The following is a 24,086-nucleotide window of genomic DNA, read 5'->3' as shown; positions in this document are numbered from 1 at the left end:
TAAGCATTTTAACATTATGTATATCATGACAATTATTTATATTTGTTTTTTTATTTTTTCCCTTCTTTGCACTTAAACGTAACTTAAACTCGTTCCTGAGATAGTGAATAAATGGCAATATGTATTCATAACCCAAGTCAAACGTTGATTTTTCGTCTTGAACTTCGCTTTGCTTTTTTTCCGCCTTCCTTTGTTATTTGCCCTTTTTTTCAGATCTCAGACACGTTCCACTCGCGTTTGAAATTTCGCAGATATATAAAAAAAGAGATACAATAAAAAGAACAGCGAACTGCGGGTAATATAAGCCCTGAACAAGTTCTCGGGTAAATAATTAAATATGTATCTCGGCTCTTTATATTCGCTGGTTATTTGTGTATTTAGCCTGGCTATTCATTTGCTGGCCTTGCCATTCCCAGTGATGCCAATTTGAGCAATTTACATAATTCCAGTCGCTGGGAATGGGTTTTGTGGCCCAATCCAATAGTAATAGTGACTACTTTTGGACGTCATACCAGATGGCGGAAATGTACAGGCATTATGCAGTAATTACAATCTGCTTTCCACTTCTAAGACGCTGATTTTCTTTTTCATTTTCAATTCAATTTAGCTGGATTTTAGTTCAAGTAGGCATAAAAGTAAGAGGCAAGCCGGAATCTAGTTCTATTTGGATTTGGTGATCTTCTGATCTTACAAAAATGCTCATACCTTTGATTTTTTAGAAATACTAACTTCAATTTTAGAAATACTAATTTTTTAGAAATAGTAATTTCAAAAAAATCAAAAAAATACTAATTTCAAAAAAATCAAAAAAATACTAATTTCAAAAAAATCAAAAACAGGTAGTCAAATTACTTTTTATATACGACATAAAAAAGGATAAAATTTATAACTTTATTATTAGGTTTATAAAATTTAGTTTTAATAAAAATGACCAAAAATTTGACTTTTGAATGTGTTATTTCATATTTAAAAATAATAATAAAATAGTATATACAATCTTTTCATATAAAAAGTTGTTTATAAGATCGAAGAAAAAGGATTCTATCGAGGTAATATAACGTAACGATCACATTTCTTTAACAAAAAAAGGTTTTGAAACCAAATTTTGTGTTGAAAAATGATTATTCTACGGACTAAACAAATATACTTTCTAAAATTATAATTCAATACTGCCTTCCAAAGTGATAACATAGTTTAAGTGCCTAACTAAATAAATAAAATGGTAATAATAAATAATAAAAGTAACAATAATAAACAGTAGTAATAGATAAAAAAAAGTGCCTATCCTAAAGATATCAAGGTGCATACACATATGGAACACGGAACCGCATCGGAACCCGTGCTTATAGAGTGCATCCATATCCATTCCGAGGTTAAAGCCAGTTCGGAGTTCATTGTTGTTGCATCGCAGTGGCGGCCACGCCCCAAAGGAAAAGGCAAAAGAAACGCGCAACTGAACTTTCGCAACTCCCCGTCCCGCCTTAACCCCCCGATGGCCCCCGCCAAAAGGCAGCCGCTTAACCCTCGCCAGCCGCAGCCACTACAACTGACCCACTCAGTCGAGAATACCTCTCTTTCCCGCCTGTCTGAGCTGCTTTTTATGGAAACCGGCTAAATTCCATTTGATTTGGAAGTCGGGCCAAGAGCCAAAGCCTCGTCTTCTTGTCATCATTTCTTGGCTCGCCTTTTCTTTCTTTCTTTCTCTGCACGGCGAGAAAATAATATCATTCCCACGTGTTATTAAAAAAAAATGCACTAGCTGAAGCCATTTACATATTGCCTTTTTGGAACTCAACGGGTTTTTTTGTTTTACCTTTTAAACATCATTTGGAACTGGATTTGGAAAATCCACATGTTTCTTCCTTAAATATATTACTTTTTCTTTTTTGGCAAGAGTTAGAGTGGTACAAACTGAGAGAATGAATAAGCCCCATTGAATAATCTTATCTCTTTTGTCTCCCTTTCTTAAATATGTTTATCTTAAGCTTATTTTGATTTAAAAACCAAATTCTAGGGTTCTCAAATTGTAAGTAGATGTTGATTAAACCTTATAGTTAAAGGGATATATGTACTTTAAAGGGAATTTTTAATAACAATACCATGTGCAATAGTTATATAATATTGTCTTAAGTATTTTTTGAGGTAATTATTGATTTCATGTAGTTTAAGTACTACATAATTAGTTATTTAATATTGTCTCAAGTACTCTTGATTTATTATTTTATGTAGTCTAAGTACTACATATAGTTATTTTTCACCGGTTCAAAGGACTTAAGCTTCCAGCTTCCCTTATTTTACAAATATTAATTGTAGTATTATATTTATTTTATTTATTTAAGATGAAAGTAAATTTTACAAAATTAATACTAACTAATATACCAGATTTAATTTGTTAAAAAACTAAATAAATAAAAGTTATTGTTCCAATTGCCTATAAGGACTATAGATATTTTTGTAAAATTGGTTTATTAAAATTCCTGAATTTTTTTCAGTGCACTGCATTTCACTCGACTGTCAAGGGCCTTTTTTATGACTTTTTTAAATATAAATAAGATAGCTTTTAAGACCATAATATTTTCCCTGTTTGCCAAGTTATTTTGACAATATAATTAACTCACCTTACAACTTCCTGCGTCAACTGTTGCTTTTTGTGCGTTGTGTTTTGTGAATTCCTTGAAATTGTCACAGTTTTTGTCAAATTTGCATCCAATAATAACAAAAACAATAATCACAAAAAAAAGCCGCGCAAACAAACAAACAAACCAACACGCACGCACTCCACGCACACACACACACACTAGCGCGTGAAACGAGTTTATTTGCTGCACACAGCAACAAAAACAACAACGGCGAAAAGGAAACCGCAATCAGCCAAGGATAAAATGCGATTTGCAAATAAATTCCACCGCCTCGCCCGCATTATCGTATGCCTTATTTTCTCTCAGTGCAAATGGCAGGCAACAGGCAGACCATTGGGGAAAAAAAAAACAAAACAAAACACAGGAGTTGGGCGCAAAAAAAAGGTAAATAAACGCACGAAACGCCGACGATGGCTGTAATTTCTGAGAATATTCAACTTATTCACTTTCGAACCGAATTCAGCAACGCATCAAAAGCAACAACACTGCACAGTGTGACCCGCGAAACTATCTATAGGTAATGCCGTTTGGTGTGACCATTCTTCAAAATACCAAAAGCTAGGTCTTTATAAAATGTCAGGTTAGTGACACCGCTAAGTTAGCGCATGCACACACCTATCAAATGATTTTTGGGCCATCTCTAATTGCTATTTGTTATCGTCTGTTATCGGTTTTCAATTTAATGAAAAAATCGTCGCTTATCGTTTTTGTAAGGATTTGAAACAATACAATTTAATATTATTCTTCAACAACACAAAAATACATTTTTTTCAGGAAAAATGTCTGCCTATCGTTTGTTTCCATTTCTTCAAAGTTTGGCGCAACTAGTTAATTTAAAACCAATCAACCGCTGCAGTTGATCTGATTTTTGGCGAAAAATACGTTAATTTTAATTGTGCTATTGCATTTATAAACTTACATTAGACTCATTCTAAATCTAAATTTCGAAAGTTTTGATTGGCTTTTTACACGCTTTTTCCAATGCTTTTTGATATGCTTACGCTTGACGTTTAGCTGTATTTTTTGGTAGGCTAATAGCTAAGTTTTTTGCCTGGCTTACTATTATTATTTTTGTAAGGGTTTTTTAATAGCCTTATTGCTTGACTCTTTGCTAAGTTTATTGGGATAATTTTTGACCCTTTTTTAAAGGTTTTTTAAGATTTTTGCTAGGGTTTTGGCTAGACTTTTTGCTGGTCCTTTTGTAAAGTCGTATATCTTTTTTCTGGGGCTTGAATCTATGGTTTTTTATTGTCATTCGCTATCGCTGACTTCGAAAAGAATATCAAAACTTGTAAGCTTGTATTGTTAATTCATTTTCGCACATTATAGGGTATATTGCTGTATTAAAATTAAATTAAATGTTTACATATTTTTTAAATAGTTAAAAAATATTTCAAGTCCAATTCTCTTAATATCGCAGAATATTTAAGCGCGGACTTAAACCATGGTAGCAAACTCGGTTATTCACTAAGCATTGAAGGGAAACGTACTAGAGTAAAGAAACGCCGATGGTTCGTTTATTCAACTTCAAAAAAGATAACGTTTTCACATCCCTAAGAAGTACTGATAAAAAATATATTTTTATTATTCATTGGCTTTGAAATTGAAGAAGAAAAAAATATAAGAAAAATGCCGGTGAGTAAGTTGAACAATAATAAATAAGTACACACAACAATGAGTCATGCTTGTTTAAAAAATAAATTAACAACCCGCCTTTTTAATTTCTCCAGGCCTTTCACTCGGAGATTCAGGACTTCCAAGGATCGGTGGGCAATATGGCCATCCTACCATTACGTACTCAAGTCCGAGGACCAGCGCCCAACGTTGATATTCCCAACGATATCATCGATGAGTCACTGTACTACTGGAAGTCAAACATTTTCTTTAGAACATATGAAGTTAAGGTTAGTAACTGAACAAAGAAAAGAGTGCCGAGATAAACAAACCATATTATTAGTTCACATTTAATTTTTTACTGAGAAATGATCGGTATAAAATGGAAAATATTTGAAAAAAAAACGTAAATCAAAATCTCTTAGTTCGATGAAGTTCTTTTAACGTCAATAATTTAATGAGAAGTTTTACCTGCATATAATACCTACAGATTTGATATCAACATAAAAATGCATGGTTGTAGTCTATTTTAAAATATATTTGAAAATACACTCTTAAGAAATAAGTAAAACAAAAATTTGTTTTTATTTTGTATGATCATAACTTCCTTTATGAGAATTTAAAAAATAAAAATATTTTTTTTTAATATAAAAAAGATCTTCAAGACAAGCAAACAATTTTACAACCCTTATTAAAAAAGTATCTTTCCTGAACTCTATCGTTTTAGAATTATCACAATATTATGTGTAAATATGTACCAATGAATTGTTTTTCTGTTGTTCTTATTTCGTTGCCTAAATAACCCCTATACCATATCTAATCGCAGTCGGAAGTGGATCGGGTGCTTATCTACATAACGCTGTACATAACCGAATGTTTGAAGCGATTGGCCCGCTGCACAAGCAAAGTGCAGGGTGAACAGGAGCTGCATAGTCTGGCTATATCTCGGTTCGATCTGCCCGGCGATCCGGGATTCCCCCTGAATGCGATATACACCAAGCCCGAAGATCCTGAAACTATGCGTCAGTATTTCCTGCAACTGCGCCAGGAAACCGGAATACGATTGCTGGAAAAGGTCTTTAATACTCCGGATGACAAACCCAGCAAGTGGTGGATATGCTTTGCCAAGAAGAAGTTCATGGAGAAGAGTCTTTCGGGACCAGGAATGTAGAAAAAAAGGTCCATTTTCGTCCATATATACTCTATAATAATACAAAAATATACTGCCGACTTAAAAAAAATATTATAATAAGCTAAAAAAAAAAACCAATATTATATCATTACAATTTTTACATAGTTTTTTGATTAAAAAATCATTTTATGTGTAGTTGTTTTTATTGATTTGTACGCTTTCAAAAGCGCATATTCACATTTTAGGAAACTTAATGGCTAGTAGCGATTTTAAACATTGTTTGCTGAATGCTAATTAATACTTTATATAAATCTCACTATATTTATAAAATCGACAATAAACAATTTTTTTTTACATATAATAATAACAATTAATTTCAGGCTAAGGTTTTAAAATAATCAAAGCCATATAGGTAATCATTTATTAAAATCGGTTTTTGCTGCAGATCATTTTCTTTTATGCCTTTTTTTTGGTGTTTGGAATGCCAATAAACGTTTCTATACATACATACAAATGCAGAACTTAAGACTATCAACAAAAAAATGGAAAAAAAAGTACACGGTATACGAATTAAGCTTACAATACACCAGGGCAAGGCATTCACATAGAGTTTTACAGGAATGACAGCATAATTTATGTACAAAAAAACATACTTGCTAGCGATTAGGGCCTACTTAAACTCCTTGACGATCTCTACGATGCTCTGGTAGGTACCGGTGACAATTCCCAGCACGGCCACCGTCAGGATGAGGATGTTCTTGATGTAGGACCACGCCCCCAGGCCCTTGGGCACCGGCGCCCGCGTCACAAAGTCGATCAGCACCGGGATCACGAAGGCCAGACAGGTGGAGCACAGTGCCCCGATCAGCGAGATGAACAGATTTAGCTTGGGAACGACCAGCGCAACCCCAACTGAAACAGGGATTATAAAATGGATTAAAATATAGGAGATATTTTGGAACATCTATACAGTAAATGATCCCTAAAACAAGTGATAGAAGTACATCAAAGAACTATATAATTATCATTAAAGTCACATAACTATTCCATTCCATACTTTTTATAGTATTAAAATTCGTTGAAAATTCTTTTATGATTAAGTCTTTACTGTCTTTTTATGATAATGATATTAAGATGAATCAAACGAAAGGATTATATAACATTCCATACTTTTTATAGTATTAAAATTCGATGAAAGTTCTTTTATGATTAAGTCTTTATGATAATGATATTAAGTTGAATCGAACGAAAGGATTATATAATGGATCGAGATATAGGTGCTTTTTTGGAAATTCTTTACAGTAAACTATCCCTAAAGCACATAATATAAGTATGTCAAAGTATGTCATTATCGTAGAAGGTACACTACTATTCCATTCAAAAAAACAAAGATACATTTACTTTTTAATAGTATTAAAAATCGTATGAAATTCTCTTGGGATCAACTAAAAGTGTTGTCTTTTATAATAATGACAGTCCCTAAAACACGTAATATAATTATATCAAAGAACTACAATACATCATTATCATAAAAGTCACATAAATATTCCATTCTATACTTTTAAATAGTATTAACATTCGTATGAAATTCTTGTATCACTAAGTTTTTACTGTGTCTCATATGATAATAAGATTAAGTTGAAACATATATAATTTGTTCATTTCAAAATCGACTTACATGTCATCATCACCATAACAAAACGCAGGCACACCTGCATGGTAATGGGATACTTTTGGGCACAGTTGTTGGACCGCTTGAGTGGCGGCCAGAGGATCTTCATCATCACAAAGAACTGGATGGGATAGCCAAGGAACACGCCCAAGGCGGCGACTACTTTCACCACCTGGGAAAATCTGTAAAAAAAATCAAACAAGAAGTTCAAATGATCAAGTTTCTATGAATAGAGTTCCTTAAATAAGGTAAATTGTAAAAATTCTAGACTGTTCTACTTACACTTCCTCCACGACGAGATTTAGCGTTATGCTGCCGGCGACATCCTCACCCCATCGCACATAGCTCACAAATCCGGTGAAAATAAACAAACCCGTGGTGAAGAACATGGTGGAGTTAAGGACTCCGAACCGGGTGCTAAAGTTGTCGGGATTGCGCATTGAGTTTCGGAGTGGGAGGATGAGGGCAATGCCCTCGTAGGAAAACAGGGCGGTTCCAAAGAACAGGGCTAACTGGGCGCCGCCCGTGAAGAGATGCCTGTCCCCAACCGACGGCATTGGTCCATCCGAAAAAGCTATGGTCAGGGTGGCGATCAGTCCGAAAAGTAGGGCCACATTGGCGAACAGCGATACGGGTGAGATGTACTTGAGGTTGGTCATCAGCGAGGGAATCATGGCCGGAAGGAGAGTGATCAGCATCACCATGCTCATGCTGATATCGATGCCATTCTGCTGGAGGACCTGGAAATATAATATAGGGTTATTTGTTGAGGTTACCATAAGACTCATTACCAAGAGGGGTCATTACATTTTAAAATTGTAAAGTAAAAAATATAATACATAAAAAGAGGTCAAGTGTTTACAGTACATATTTTGCTGAGTAAAAATAGTATTAAATGGAAATATAATATAGGGATATTTTGGGGTAACCATAAGAATCATTACGATAAGGGTTAATTACGTTTAAAAATTTTAAGGTAAAAAATGTAATGCGTAAAAATATTTCAAGTGTTTATATTACACATCTTGCTGAGTAAAAATAATATTAAATGCTTATACTTTTTGAACTGATTATAACAATCTTTGGTTTATACCTTTTGAACTGATTAAAATAATCTTAAAATTTGATTTTTATGCACCCAGAAAAAATATGGACTAAAAACCCAACAAATTTACTTAAATTAAGGTAATATGGACTAAATTTTGACCTAAGGAATCATTAACTTATTTAAGGTCCATCATATTCAAGGCCATGGATAATCTAAGGTATTGTTCATAATATGAAAAAAATTTAACATTCAGATTTTCATCTAAACTCTTATACAATTAAAATGATTTAATTTTAGGGTTTCGACGCATCATAAAATTTGGGTACTATAACATTTTATAAAAGGCTTCACTACTCTTGTTAATAATTTTAAAATTATGTTTAAGTAGTTATTCTTAGGATGTTGGAAAGTATTCTTTTTTGGTACTCATCCCTCTTTATAATATATTTTAACCAAAACTCACCTGGTGAAGGTTCTCGGTGATGAAGACAAAGTAGATGGCGCAGAACCCAAACTGCGTGACGCACAGGAACATTTCGACGACGAGCTTCATGACTCGCGACATTTTGCGCAGTGGGCGTGGTCCGTGTTCGAAGCACTTCTCCACCGTTTCCGGATAGTCGAGGAAATCGACGCCCGGAGTCCGTTCCACGGCCAAAACGGATCCCCGAATCAGCATACGTTCGCAATGGACGCACATCACGGCAATGATGGGTAACAGGATGGTGGCCCCCGCTAATCCTCCATTTTTGAAGCAATCTCCCATGGCGAAGAGTCCTGCACCCACACTTCCCTTGAAAAGATGGGTGGCCGCCTCCAGTTCACTGGTCTCATGGCCACGCCTGCGCACCGGATCCCCATTCTCGGGATCGGCACCTTTCTCCTGACCCTTCTCCACATTCTTCTCCTGCTGTCTTCCGGTTATTTCCAGTGTTCTTCCCATTTCGCCGGCAGCTTCAATCGCCTTTTGATCGCTGCGCTGCTGTTGCTGTGGGTTAAATGGAAAATTTTGGAGTTACTTCGGGGTTTTTTTTGGTTCCTTGTTCCTAAAAAAAGCTTTAACGGTTCTTAAATGAGAGAAAGGGCGATTAAAAACAGTTATCCCTCTCTTTGGCATTATCTTTCTTTGTCTCCCACACCTCAATCTTTTAACCCTAGGAAGTACACGTGAGTAAAATATTCAGAAAGTAGAAGTACCGATTAATAAAGAAATAGTTAATACCATTAATATCTTATAAAAATAAAATAAGACTGTAAAGTTTTGTATAAAGTAAGTTTAAATTTTAACTGCATTTTCTTTATCTCTCTATGTCTTCAATGCTCTTCCTACCAACTCGTGTTTTAACCCTAGAAAGCGCACATATCGAAGTATTTGCACCATTTTCAAACAGTTTTATAAATCGTTAGGAAAAATGTGCATACTGTTCAAATTATAAAAGCGAATATATAATCAATATCAGAAATCTGGATACTTGATATTCATGTTTACCTTTTCAATAGATTTTTTTACAACCATTCAATAAAATAGTAACAGAAATTCATAGCAGTAAAAACGCTGCCGCTTGATAATTGTTTGACCATATGTTAATTAACTCATATAAAGCACTGATTGCCAATTAAATACGTTTAAACCATTATAATTCAAATCGCTTTTCGACTCGTTTATATCAATGTCAGAGCTAATCAAATATAGGGAGATGAAAAAATTATGGATTCGATCTGTGAATTTTCTTTGCAAAGGTAAAATATTTCTGCAAGATTAGCGTAATTTTGGCATACTGAAGCAGACTTTTTTTATCCTTTAATGCTATTGTTCTTGAATTGAGAACATTCCTTCTTAAAAACCATGTAAGTACATTTTGGGTTCAATGTTCTTAGTACCAAAAGAAAACGGTGAGAAGGTAAAAGTTAAATTGAATATTTAACTACTGAATATTAACTACTGACGGACTATTAGTTAAGTTGTTTAGATATAAAGTGTAAGTACCGTCAATTTGGATTGATTCAAGAACAATGAAAATAATTTCAACTTTCATATGTCGTTCTATTTTTAAGAACATTTTCAACTCAGATGAGAACATATATTCTTGATCAGCATCATAAAACGAGTGTATATAGCCGTATTCTTCTGTATGCCCTAATCGGAACCCTGTATCCTGTAGCTCCCATTAAAAATTGGATTTTTTAAAAAAACATTTTGCGCAGTGTAAATGTCCTAGCCGATCAGGTGATAAAATTATGTGTTTCAGCATATTTATATTTCTGTACTTATTTTATTGTTTAATATTTTTGAAAAATATCGTTATTTATTCTAAAATATACTTTTTAAAAAAATAGTCCAAGCCATAAGAAAATATTTCGGATATTCCCCAAAATATTTATTATGTGACAACGGGTGATATTAAAAGCACATCATATAGTATGTGTAAAGATCTTCAAACAATATTTAAAAATAAGATCCGCTGATCACTGTTTTACGAGCTTTAAGTCTAATTTGATTATTCACAATTTGTTGTTGCACACACTCGAAATAAAAGCTAATTATTGGCGCACTCTCGCGGGTACTTAGGTTAAGAAAACATTTTTAACAACCGGGAAGTGGGAAATTAAACCGTCAAGGCCACAGCACTTAATTATTCACAATTCGTGTGGAGTGCGGATTGCGGGAGTTATGCATTTCATAATATTTTTATGTTCTGTGCACAGATTCCGCAGCTTTAATTAATCCAAACACCGATAAGCGATACGTATTAAATGACTGTTTGTTCAGGTTCACCTGTTGATGGCTGCGAATGGGTATCGTCGAGGTATCGCCGAGGTATCGCAAAATGGCAAAATGGCTAAATGGCAAAAAAATAGGACCGCTCGCGGCAAGAACTCAAACCAGACTCAATGCTCGAGTTGGCCAACAGAAGCGAATAGCAAAATTGCAAGCGGCAAAAGTCGGAAAGCGAAAATACGAAAAATAGAAAAATAGAAATATAAAGAGCGGGCGTCTGTCTGTGTGAGCAATGCAAAAATGCGCATAACGTTAACCCCCTGCACTTTTCGAAAAGTATCCCCCTTCTATTTGATTGCATTTCAAATTGAAAGGCGCCTATGATATCCCAATAAAATTCACTTTTTTATGGGTTTACATGGGAACTCGTTGCTTAAAAACGGGAATTTTTACCATGGCTGTGGGTTAAAAAATGCTGGAGTACTCCAAATTACATTGGAACTTTAATCAAAATTAGAAATATATATATATATTTAATAAATATTCCTAACTCTTATTAATTTAAATTTTTCTTTAAAGAAATATCACAACAAATTTTTCACTAATAATGAAATTAAATTACCGATACAAGTAGGGGGTTAAGCTGCGTGAGAGACTGAGGGAGTTCAAGATCTATTCCGATCCTACAATTGATAATTGTTTCGAAAGCCCTTCTATTGGATTTCATTTCGAATTGAAAAGTGCCTATGATATTTCAATAAAATTTACTTTTTATGGGTTTACATGGAGTATCTGGCTGAAAAACGGGATTTTTTACCATGCCTGTGGATTAAAAAATGCTGGAATACTCAAAGTAAAATAAAAAATATATATATTTAATAAAAATTCCTAACTCCTAAAAGTTAAAAATTTTTCCCAAACAATAAAATTTGCAAATCCGCAACAACTAATGGGTTAAGCTGCGTGGGAGTCTGAGGGAGTGTGGGATATATTCCGATCCTATTATTGATAATTGTTTCGAAAGCCTTATTTGCAACTGGTCTGGCTGACTCAACATGATTTCGAAATCACTTTCCCTCGAGGACTTGTCACTTGTGAGTGGAAAATTACAGTGGAAATGCATTGAACCGAAGGGAGATGGAAAATAGCAGGTAGCCACTCATCGATAAAAGATCGTCATGGATCACTGAATAATTCTAGTCCCTAGACTAAAGTACTTCATTTAATAGCTAAACTATTAACAAGCTTAGCAAAATAAATCATCAAAACAATCGAAAGTATAATGAACAATTAGTATTCCAAGCTCGACAGAAGTAAAGTAAAGAAAAACCCCCTAGAAACCTATTTAATTTCAGAGGAATACTTCGTAAAGATAAATATCAGATTAGCAAAACAAACAAAAGAAAACTGATTTGATAGGGTTTATAATCTTTTTTGATCCAAATTAATTGAATTATTTTATTTCTTATTAATCCAAATTAATTTTATTAAGTGCTTTAACAGGAAAAGTATGATATTTCTTTCTAGGAAAGTTAAAAGCTGTTAATTTATAGTATCAAACCAATTATTTTTTAAACTTCTATCACTGCTAGAGTCTTTTATATAAATATGCTAATTGCTGAAGCAATTAATGCGGCATGTTGCTTGGAGTTTACCGGAAAAATCTGCTTTCAACTTACCTTTCTGTTCTTTATAAAGTTATTACCTTGGCTAAGCAGAAATGCAGTCACTCATTTTATTATATGCAAATTAATATCTAGTGACGTTGTACTTTAACTGATGTAATTAAAAACGCTTAACTGATCTATAAGAACATACATTGTGCCAAAGTAATTTCGTATATCTCTTCTAAAATATCCAAAACGTGGTTATTGCATTCATTAATAGGAACCACGAAACATACTGCTCTACTTTTGATATCTATGGTCGTCATGCAATGTTAGTTTATTTATTTATTATTTACATTCGGAAATTATATAAAACGTAATTGGAATTTGTAAAGAAATTAATTCTATATTGTTTTGTGGCACGTGATTTACCAGAAGTAATTAGTATGTAGTAAGTATATTTATAAAAAGAAAAGTAGTACGAACTACTAATCTATATACACTTGGATTACAAGCGAACAAACTTTTAGACAGTTAATATTATTTAAAATTTTGTTCAGTAGCCGTGTTCAATGCGCTCTACATGTTTAAGTTAAAGAAATTCGAAAAAAAACCCTATTTATTTATAGGTTCGACTTCGGCGTACATTTATGGGCAGTAAAAATGTTGTCATTCATCATTCAAAGATAGTTAATTTATTTATTTTCTCTCTGTCGGCTATTCAAGTGTATTTTAAGAGTACAATGTTGGATTCGTAACGCTGATTGCGTCATGACATTGGGTACAGATATATAGATGGGTATTATAAAAAAAAAGGGTTGTGGTCGGGGGTTTCCACCGGCAGGAAGTGGTTCGATCAGGTTCAAGGATCCGGTCGCGTTCCGGAATTCGGTTTTCGACTTGATTTTAAACCGGCACGTGCCCATCGCATCGAATTCTTGAGCGTAGCATGAATATTCCAAATATTATATATATATATAACGTAAAGCGCACCGCATTCGTGACCGTTACACCTTTACCTTAACCCCCTGCTGCCCCCTGGGGCCAACCAATCGAAGACGCACGGAAATTTACCGCCTTGATTGAAGAAGCGCCGATTAAATGAATTGCACGGAATCAAAGTTCTCCGGTCGGCTGCTGCATCTCACTTCTTCCAATCAAACGATAGATCGATCGATCGATCGATCGATGTTTACGGAATTCAGCAATTGGATTATATAAGGGGTACTAAAAACAAATGCATAACAAATGGCAGGGACGCCCGCAAGGGTTAATATATCTTTTATATCACAACAAGATAGTTAAAATAGTGTTATAGTCTTAGATCTTTGATCTATATAAATCAAATATTTTTAATATATAAAAAATATATTATTCAGCTTACAATGATCTTTACTGATCTATGATCTTAATATTTTAATATTGGACCCCCTTTTCGGACGCCCCTGACTTCCGCTATGCATATCCAACGACATTGTCCGCAGTTCCATTCATCGTTTGAGTTGAAGGTCGTTGGCAAAACGGTTTCGATTAGATTGATTTGGTTCGGTTTGGATTAGATTAGTGTAATTCCCATACAGGGAGATAGAACCCAAGATATGATTCCCGGTATGGCTCTTAACCAGTTTCCTCCAGATGAAAGCGAAAGTCGACATACGATATCCATCGGAATACAATTTATGGATTCTATTGAAACGAGGTCAATGTCAAAACTAATTTGGAGCATTGAAGCGAAATTAAAATCGCTGCCAGCTCAATACTCGTGAATCTCAAAGAACCCGTTCCGCAACTTTATTGGTATTCGTCTCATTTATTATTATCTATTATTCGCACGTTTTTTGTAGCGAAAAACCTGCATATGATTTGTGATTTAGTATTTTAACGTGATTAAGTATGATTTGAGTACCACTACGCGTGTGGTATTAATTGACCTAAGTGGATTCCTTGAGAAGCGCAGAGAAGGGCGCATTTTAATTAATTGAGTATTTTGTGGGAATTTATGATCACTTTTCATTATTTCTATTCTTTTGATATTTTAATACTCGTGAATCTTAAAGAACCCGTTCCGCAACTTTATTTGTATTCGTCTCATTTATTTTTTAACTATTATTCGCACGTTTTTTGTAGCGAAAAAACAACATAAGATTTGTGATTTAACATTTTTACGTGATTAAGCATTATTTGAGTACCACTACGCGTGTGGTATGAATTGACCTAAGTGGATTCCTTGAGAAGCGCAGAGAAGGCGAATTTTAATTAATTGAGTATTTTATGGGAATTCATGATCACTTTTCAATATTTCTATTCTTTTGATATTTTCCTCCCCCAAAGATCACATCTGTCAAGTTTTTGTCATTTTGCGATGACGTCAAAACGAACGTCGCATCGTTTATTCTCACTTAATATCTATGAAAAAAATAATCAATTATAATAAGTAAAATGCGCTGCACGCTTGCTAAGACACAAAAAGGGGCACTTAGATATATATTTATGTGTATAAATGGGTATTTATTTTTAATAATAAATTCGCAAATATGTTATGTTTTTATGTATGTAAATAATTAAGGATTAAGAGTAGGTACACATTTAACTGTACCATAATGTTTTTGATTGTGACATGTTGCTAATACTTCTAAGAAAATGAAGTAATCCTTTAATGTTTCATTGTTTTTTGGTAATTCTGTTTACAATATTTGTTATGGCTTGCGGTTCGATTTTTTTTTATATTTAACTAAAGCTTTGATATTGAGGTTTCATCGACTATCGATTTTTGATACTGATGATCTTCTGCTTCTTATTCCTGTGTTGTTCGTCTAAGGCGTCTTAACTGCTTTTTCATCATTTTAATTAAAATTTGGATTTCTGGCATTCATAAATAATAGTTGTCAATCTAGGGATGTTCATATTAATATATATTCTGTTGATTCCTTGGCAAGCTGAGTGAATAATCGTTGTGATCCTTTGTAGATTAGGGTTGATCGTCAGCTCTTTTATGAAGATGGTATTGTAAAGTCGATCTTCTGTAGTTTAACACCAATTTTGGAAGATCCTCTGGTATTTGAAGTTCGATGTTATAATGATTATCTTCAGCGAGGTTAAGCTCCACTCTTCTCACGTGGGGTCTTTGATGAGGATCCCAAGCCTTCGTAGATTCCTCTTCAAAGGAAGTTCTTCCTCAGTGCACCTCCTCCTCCCCGAAGTGCTTGACAATTTGTTTGAGACTCTCGTAGGAGCCGGTGAAGAAGCCCAGCAAGGCCAACACCAAGATGACCAGGTTCTTCACGCAAATCCAGACGCCCGGTCCTTTGTTGAGGTCACTCCTGGCGATCAGCTCGATGACGGGTGGAAAGACCAATGCCAAAGCCGTTGAGCATAGTGCTCCGATTAGCGAGATAAAAAGTCCCAGGGCCGGGACCATTTCCGCGATGGCAACTGCAGTAGAACCTTGTAAGACTCCCCTTTTCAAAATGGTCCCTCATGCCGGATACTTACGAGTCACCAGGACCATAAAGGTGCGGAAGCCCAGCTCTCCGACCAGCGATCGTCCTTCAATGCCGCACATTTGCTTGGCACTGGGCCACATGATCTGGATGGCCACAAAGAACTGTAGAGGATAACCCAGTAGAACTCCAGCGGAGACCATCAGTTTGACGCACTGGGCCAGGCTGTGGACGATGAAGAGTTCCATAGAATCGGATGATCTAAGTAGCAAACCCCAGAGGCCCCTCACTCACATGGTATCACCCAGATTGAGGGTCAAACTGCCTCCGACCTGCTCACCCCACTTCATATAGCCCACGGATCCGGCGAACATGAACATGACGGAGACGAGGAACATGCCCACATTGAGCACACCCAAAGGTCGCTCGAACTGGTGTGGCTTTCGCATGGCGTTCTTCAGCGGCATCACCAGGGCAATGCCTTCGAAGGCAAAGATGGCGGTGCCGAAGAAGAGGGCCAGCTGGGAGCCGTTCGTCCAGAGGGCGCGTTCCTCCACCTCCGGCAGTCCGTCCTTAAGAGCATAGTACAGGGTTATGGCCAGTCCCACGATCATACAGATATTCGCGAACATCGAGACGGGGGTGAGCCACTTCAGGTTCGTGATCAATGAACTGAGGAGCACGGGCACAAAGGCCAGCAGCATCACCAGATGGACGTTCATGTCAATGTCGTAGGCTTGCAGGATCTTCGAAAGTGTAACCCATCTTTAGTTTCCTCTCATCTCATCCTTCCTGCTCGTAGCCAAAACTCACCTGCTTCAGATTCGTGCTAATGAACACAAAGTAGATACAGCAGAAGCCCAACTGGGTCACACAGATGAATATGTCCACCAGACGTCCCATCGTTCGGGACCAGCCCCTCAACTTTGGTGGACCATTCTCGAAACACTGCTCCACCGTCTGCGCGTAGTCCGCACACACAGTTTCTCCCTTGAGATCGCGCATCTTCTTGGAGCAGGTCACCAGGACATGTTGGCAGTGGATGGACACTACCGCTATCACCACGGTTAGAAGTGGGGCAACCAGGAGACCTCCGTTCTTGAAGGCATCCCCCATGGCGAACAGACCGGGTCCAATGTTGCCCTTGAACAGGTGCACGATGGTCTCCAGGTAGCTTGAATTACAGGAACATAGATCATCTTTGGATTTTGGGTTCTTTGAGGGGGGAACTGGGTTAGGTGTTGTTGGGTTGATATGGTAACTCCATTAGTCTTAAAATTTCGCAGGGTTATCGTTGGGATCAATGTTAGTAGGTTAAAACTGGTGATGACTTCGCTTGGGATTCAGGATCTTTGTAAATATGGCACCCAATGACGAATGAGAACAGGATCAGATGGGTTATAGGATTACTTTTTTTGATCATCTGGATTTGATGATTTGATTTGGATGCAATAGGTATTCCATGGGGAGAGATATTGTTGGGATCAAAGTTAGTAGGTGGCAATCGGTGATATTTGCATTATATATTGATGTACTAGTTTAAAGCTGGGATTCTTCGGGGTATATTTTTGGATAAAGGGTTGCACGATGTTGGTTTTATTGCGGGAACGTGGTTAATTTCTGGTAGAAAAGGTCCATGGTTAATATTTTTTTGCAGGTTGTCAGTATTGATATTAGTTGGTTTATAGCTGGGAGTCGGGATCGATTCAGGAAGGTTTATTTTTGAAAGCATGGTTAGTTGGTTAAAGCAGGAATTCAGGATTTGCATAGGAGTTGGGTAAGCTTTTGTAGGGTTGGTTAAAATTTAAACTAGGTAGGAGAGTAAGCTTCTAAGTTGGTTTCATTAACTTAAGCTAAAGCATATGGTTAATCTTAAATCAAATGTTAGTATACTTGAGGCTTCAGTTAGTTGTGATGTTATTTTCAGGTTTTTGTTGGGGGTAGGTTTAGTAGATAGTTTATTAGGAGCAAGCAGTTGAGGAAGCACAGTTAAATCGAGGATTTTCCACAAGCATCCATACCTTGTAGGTGGATGGTATTCCGCATCGTGTTCTTCTTTCTCGGCGACCTTGGCTGCTCCACCTGCTGTTTCACCTGCCGCTCCTTCAGTCACAGTTTCCTGTTTTGGAACTGTTACAGTCTGATTTTTTGGCGCCTTTAAAGTTATATATTTCATTGATGAAAAGGTACGAAAAATAAATAAAAACAAAGGCTTAAAAATAAAGTTAAAATACGTAGAAAGGGAAACGCCATTTGTGGATAGTTTTCCCCGATTTAATTGTTGATAGTTTTCAATTGACCGATAAAAACGCAAGCCTCTCAAGTGTTTCCGCCTGTCAGTCTCCATGATCAAGTTCATAGACGGAGATCTTATCCGGGGAATCACAGATCAACTCGTGCACATATTTAATTCCACATGACTGGACAATTTAGTATACTGTAATAAATTCAATCGGGGATTTCCATCACTGCGACAGATGGAAAAGTTCTCCCTGCATCAGTGATAAGAGGGCCTATGTTTCGGGATAGTTAGGGCCATAAATAAGGCCACAAACTAAATCAGAGCCAATTAAACGGATTCATAAAAGCCAAATACAAAGCAAATTAAATGCTATCTATATCTTTATCTATATATAGTATCGGCTAGATAAGTGGCCTTTCGATGACACCCGAACGTTTGCCAACAGACCAACCGATATCTATATCTATATATGTTGCACGTGCCTGCCTCGAACATCGAAACTCGGTGGGTCTAATTGAAATTTGCCGATAATCTCGAAAATGCGTTTACATTGTTATAAAACGTTGACACCTGTTAACTGCGTTGTCAGAATTCCAATGATGAGTTAGAAATAAAAGAGATACAACTAAAAAAATACCTATAAATCCAAAACAAAAGCAGGAAGTTATTAAAATAATTAATACATATTTTTTGAATGCCTTTATTTGATTATAAAGAAAGAAACCTGCTTGTAAATTTGACTCATTTAAAAAATGTTCTATAAAGTCGTGCCTTGTAATAGAATCCCGTCACGTTCTTTCGTTACTTTTGTGATAATTCACTGGTAACTGCCATTGGAAAAACCCACGTTCATTCACAATATTTAAATCACCCTTGATAAGTTGTTATCAACGAATTATGACTGCAATATTGAACATATGATGCATTAATTGAGATAGATGGTAAGTGATTTACTGTGCACTTTGTCAGTTGGACTACAAATGAATTTGTCGAAAGTCTTACAATGTCGTTTTTCAATCCCTGTTGCCAGCTACCTAATATATATCTATATCTATGAAGTGGTCTAAGTGAATCTTAAGTGTCGTAAATAACGAGTTACTTATCAAACTGATTTTGCTTTCGCTGCGAATCACTTGCCTCGCGTCTCATAAGCACGCTTAGATTACCGTCCCACATGTGGTATACGCAATCAACTGGAGGACATGGCGCCCCCGACGTATACGTGATATTTAAAAGGGTACTCCACATAGTTCACATGAAACCTTGTGTAAATCTAGACAATTAATTTCGTTGCTTATCGGCAGTTAAAGTAGTTAAGACAAAGTAACTATAAATTGTTATGGTCCTACACTGCCCACTAGGTATTGGGATTGTGAAAGGTGTTTTGAATGATGTGGGGATTATTATTGGTAATACTATATATTTCTAATGGAATAGTTCTGCTTTACAGATCTTAATATACTTGTATTTAATTATTAATATTTTAATATGTCTTAATAAGAAATTACTTTGAGAAGTATTGTATTCAAAATGACTCAAGTTAATAAATTTCTTTGTAAATAATATCATTTATATGGTTTTTTTAGGGTATAAAAAGAGTCGGCATTGAAGAGAAAGTTTTTCTTCTGTCACTAATTAAGTAAGAAACAACTATAGAGGTAGGACATGGGCGTGGGCAAGGGGGTGGTGGAAAAGTGGAGGGCACTTCCATACCCTTGAACCGCTTTAACTTTAATCTAGACCAGATTCTACCGTGGACAAGCAGACTGGCATGCCGTCAATTGATGACAGATAACACCAGATAGAACAATCTTCAAGTGCGTGGTGTGGTCCACCCCTGACACCCCCCCAAAAAAACCCCTCTTCTTGGCCCATGGGCAGTCCCCATTGGCAGACTGTCAACAGGGCCGCACTGATATTATTTATGTGCGGTCTCATTTCCCTTCTTTTTTTTTTGTATTTCTTGTACTTTTTTTTGCTTCTTGAATTGAGCAATATCTTCGAGTGGAAAATTTTCCACGGCTGACGGTGCGTCGGTCTGTCTGTCTGTCGAGGGTTCACTGCACTTGGGAGCAACACAAAAATGTTTAATTTCTCTTTTATTAATGTTGCCGGAAATCTGGCAAGCTCAAAGGGAACCTTGATTGGCCTTTATTGGCAAAGCTTTTGTCCGCCACACGAATGCATTCGAGGAAAAAATTCCATGAAATTTGATATTTGCTTTGATTTTTCTTATTATTATTGAAGAAATTCTTATTAATCAAATTAATTAAAAAGGCTCCTTTTTAATTAATTTGATTAATAGGAATTTCTTCAGTTATTTGTTATAGCATTTGCACAGAGAGAAGTATTCAAGTAAATTGTTCTTGATTTGAGAACATTCGTTCTTAAAAACCATGTAAGTGCAGTTTAGTATCAATTATCTCAATATTAGAAAGAAATGGTGAGAAGAGAAAAGTTAAATAAAGAGAAAAGTTAATTAATTTGATTAATAGGAATTTCTTCAGTTATTTGTTATAGCATTTGCACAGAGAGAAGTATTCAAGTAAATTGTTCTTGATTTGAGAACATTCGTTCTTAAAAACCATGTAAGTGCAGTTTAGTATCAATTATCTCAATATTAGAACGAAATGGTGAGAAGAGAAAAGTTAAATTGAGTTTATTTAACAACTTTTCAATAAGACTAAACTAATAGTTTAGTTGTTGAGATAGATGTAATGTAAAAATTCATCTTGATTTGAGCACAATGCAAACATTTTCATCTTCAAAAATGTTGTTCTTTTTTCAAGAACATTCTGAACTCAGCTTAGAAAGTTAGAATTCTCTCTGTGTGATTTTCCTTCAAATGTTTAGCTGAGTGTAAAATCCTATAGATAGAGATAAATGTAAAATAGTGCTTGGTGTCTGGTCCAGAACAAGTTCTGACCTTGATCAAATGCATAAAAGTGTGTGAATTTTCATTTTCCATTATTTGCATTTTGAAGCGGCAAAAAAGACTAAACACCTCAGGCGTAACTATGCAAAATTCAGGGGTGTAAGCTAAAAGGGATTTTTTTGTTCAATGACATAAATCATTGGTTATCTTATATTGACAATAAGTGACAGCCCTTCCATAAATCCAAGCCAAAAGATAAGCACAATTTCGCACTAATCAAGGGTTTAATTTAACGGAAGTTGATGCCAAAATTAAAGGCTTAAGGTGATAAGAAAAATTAAGCCCTATAATAAATATATAATATATTTTATGGGATCTTAATTTATTTAGGTAAACTCCATTTATAATTAAGGAAAGGTGTAAATAAACAGAAATTATAATAAGATCTATTAACTTTAAATGATTAAAGATATTGTTCTAATACTATTTGAAAAGAAATAATAATAGGACCCATTAAAAATATCAATAAAATATTTTTGATAATTAATTTTAAATTATTTAAGATATTGCTCTAATATTATTTATTATTATTAATTGTAACCCCCTTTGAAAACCAAACTTCTTAGTCATTATTCCCATCATTCCGATGTTTGTACAACTGTTTGCATGCCTAATGAGTTCCCATTAATATTATTTTACCACATTCCATTTGTAAATTGCTGTTATTAAACCGGCTTATCGCTATTAATTTCAGTTTTTTGACCAAGAAAAATGCAACAGCTGTCTTAAAACATTTGTTGATTTTTTTTTTGACTTTGCACTTGATTTTTTTTTTTGGTTTTACCAAAAGAAGTTGTCTTTGTTTTTTGACTTTTGACTTTTGAATTTGAGTTTTTGTTGTTGTTTGACAACCGGCATAATTAACTCGTTTTGTTGTGCGTCGTAATTTTTTCGGCTTTTTGCTGGCTCTTTTTTTCGGTTTTTTATTTGGGTTTCACTTTTGCGTTTTGGGTTTTCTTTTTTTAGGCATGTGGCTTAAATTTAACGATTGCATTTTAATTACACACCTCGGCATCCATGTTGTTGTTGTGGCTCTTCGGTTTTCCTGTTGTTGTTCTGGTCCCAGAAGTCGGTCAAAAAATTGGGCAAACCAAACGGAAAAAAAAATGTAAAGAAAACACACACGCAATTTGCCTGTTCTTGATCTTAATGATTTATTTTCGTAGCCACCGATCAGTAGTGCTGTTTGTCGTTTATTTATTTATTTTTCGCTGAGGATGCGGATGCGGTCGGATTCTGGGCCTTTTCAGCCTTTGGCGATCTGTGTTCACTGTGTGTTAATCGCTCCACGAAAAATTCAAGACTGACGACCGGCAAAGCGGCGACAATCGTTTGGTTATTCGGACTGGCAGCGAGTGGGAGTGAGATAGGTGGCGGTACACTCAACAAAATATCCCCGACAATTAGGGAATTTTGTAAAAATCAAAAAAATAAAGGTTATCGATTATATAAAAGAAGTACATATGGCAAAATGCATTTTGTATTGAATGTCTTAACATTAAAAATATTAAATTTTATAATTTTTGGGAATATATTTTGTACAATTAGACACTTACAAAAAATTGGTAGTTATAGACCCTATTCAAAAATATATAATATACTCAAAAATATATATATGTATAATATATATACAAAAATATTTTAAGTAATATAAAAATATCTGTGGTATTTTAAAGATTAGGTACTTACATTTTATTAACAAGTGATTCCGAAACATAATTTTTACTTATAAAATTTAGTGGCTTTATCTCAGTGCAATAAATTATAATTAATTTTAAAGTTATATTAAAAATGCATTCAAAATTTTAATAAAAATATATCCAACTTTTGGACAGTATAACAAATTTTTGATTGTCTTCACAGTATTTGCAAATTTTATTTCCAAGAATTCTAGTTTGGAAACGAATGAAAATGTAAGAATTTTTTACCAGTGTACAAGTGAAAGAGAGCATCTCCCCACTTCACCTCTTTTCCCCTCTCTCGCTCACTCCTTTGCTGCCTTATTATAAAAAAATTCGAGTGCGAAAGGGAGGGCTGCTAACAGGTTGTCGATCAGCTGGTATAATTAAATTACATAGTTCCAATAGCTAGCCACAGGTGGCGTTGCCACAAGTGAATGAAGTCAATTAATGAATGGAACAAATAAGTTAAGTGCTTCGCGAATTAAGAGAGATGGAGGCGAATAAGAAAACATCAGAACAATTAGGAAAATTAAGAAGAACTAGGAACTGCAAATCTTACAAATACAAATTGGATGTGCGCAGGTGAGAGATGATCGGGTCCTGGTGATTTGAGGGGTTTGAAGTTGTTTATGGCCCAACTTATGTTGCGTTCGGAAAGAAGCGTTTCCAAGTCAATGCTTAGACCTGCATGATTTTCTGGGAGACGTTCTACCGGGAGACTACCCGGAAAGTGGGTGTCTAGTAGTAGGCTTAGGGACTCCTCACTAGAGTCTGTCCACGAGCCATCTGGTTTTTGAAGGTACCCCAAGGAGGGGGTTGTTTTGGAGAGGATCTTCCTAAGCCGAGCTGCATCGGCTGTTTCTTCTATGTTTGAGCAGAAGGTCTGCCAAGCTGATCTTTTTACTTTCCTTATGGAGGCCTTCTTGTAGGAGGCTAGTTCTAACTTGTACTGTTGCCATTTTAGATCCTCATTTCCTGCTTTTGCCCTGTTAAAAAGGGTTCTGCAACTGGATCTGAGTTCTGAAAGTTTCTGTGTCCACCAAGGAGGCTTTCTGGTTCCTCTCGGCTTGCGTTTAGGGTGGGCTGCTTCGAAAGCCGAGTTGCAGACATTCGCGAACATCCCTACTATGTTATCAAGACTGAGTATATCACTGTTGTCATTTGGGGGTTCTATTGGAAGAATGTTTAGTAGGGCTTCCATATAAGCGCGCCAGTTGGTACTTCTATAGTTGACGAATTCAGCTGGAGTAGGAGGGTCTAGTGATAAAGTGGTTTCTATAAATCTATGGTCAGAGAAAGAGTGTTCGTTTGAGACTTCCCAGTTTCTGACTGCTTCTAGCAGACCACCTAACACCA

The 24,086-nt window shown here is 35.5% G+C and overlaps 4 protein-coding genes across 4 annotated transcripts in view; 1 reads left to right on the top strand and 3 right to left on the bottom strand.

The window, feature by feature from the left end:
• LOC108005412 (pleckstrin homology-like domain family B member 1) overlaps positions 1-3,131 on the bottom strand; it is a 30,476-nt gene extending 27,345 nt beyond the window's left edge. The window contains exon 1 of the mRNA XM_017068672.4: positions 2,619-3,131. The gene's annotated coding sequence lies outside the window, so the exon portion shown is untranslated. The remainder of the gene's footprint in view (positions 1-2,618) is intronic.
• Positions 3,132-4,117: 986 nt separating this feature from the next.
• On the top strand, positions 4,118-5,580 carry Arpc3B (Actin-related protein 2/3 complex, subunit 3B). Its single transcript, XM_017068434.4, has 3 exons — positions 4,118-4,274; positions 4,370-4,543; positions 5,080-5,580. Exons 1-3 carry the CDS (start codon positions 4,269-4,271, stop codon positions 5,422-5,424), a joined length of 525 nt encoding a protein of 174 aa, XP_016923923.2. The 5' UTR covers positions 4,118-4,268; the 3' UTR covers positions 5,425-5,580.
• Positions 5,581-5,767: 187 nt separating this feature from the next.
• On the bottom strand, positions 5,768-11,034 carry LOC108005398 (proton-coupled amino acid transporter-like protein CG1139). Its single transcript, XM_017068660.4, has 5 exons — positions 10,882-11,034; positions 8,569-9,093; positions 7,340-7,797; positions 7,064-7,239; positions 5,768-6,297 (listed from the first exon to the last, which is right to left on the bottom strand). The coding sequence occupies exons 2-5, from the start codon at positions 9,046-9,048 to the stop codon at positions 6,056-6,058; spliced, it is 1,356 nt and encodes a 451-aa protein (XP_016924149.1). The 5' UTR covers positions 9,049-9,093; positions 10,882-11,034; the 3' UTR covers positions 5,768-6,055.
• A 3,743-nt stretch (positions 11,035-14,777) lies between these two features.
• LOC108005396 (proton-coupled amino acid transporter 1) lies at positions 14,778-22,356 on the bottom strand. The gene is made up of 6 exons (XM_017068659.4): positions 22,056-22,356; positions 17,893-18,026; positions 16,685-17,045; positions 16,166-16,617; positions 15,924-16,096; positions 14,778-15,863 (listed from the first exon to the last, which is right to left on the bottom strand). Exons 1-6 carry the CDS (start codon positions 22,065-22,067, stop codon positions 15,607-15,609), a joined length of 1,389 nt encoding a protein of 462 aa, XP_016924148.2. The 5' UTR covers positions 22,068-22,356; the 3' UTR covers positions 14,778-15,606.
• Positions 22,357-24,086: the final 1,730 nt, after the last annotated feature.

The sequence above is a fragment of the Drosophila suzukii genome, chromosome X (assembly GCF_043229965.1).
Source record: "Drosophila suzukii chromosome X, CBGP_Dsuzu_IsoJpt1.0, whole genome shotgun sequence".
In the NCBI taxonomy this organism is placed as follows: Eukaryota; Metazoa; Arthropoda; class Insecta; order Diptera; family Drosophilidae; genus Drosophila; species Drosophila suzukii.
The sequence above is the reverse complement of the archived record's forward strand: the minus strand, read 5'-3'. Positions and strand labels throughout refer to the sequence as shown.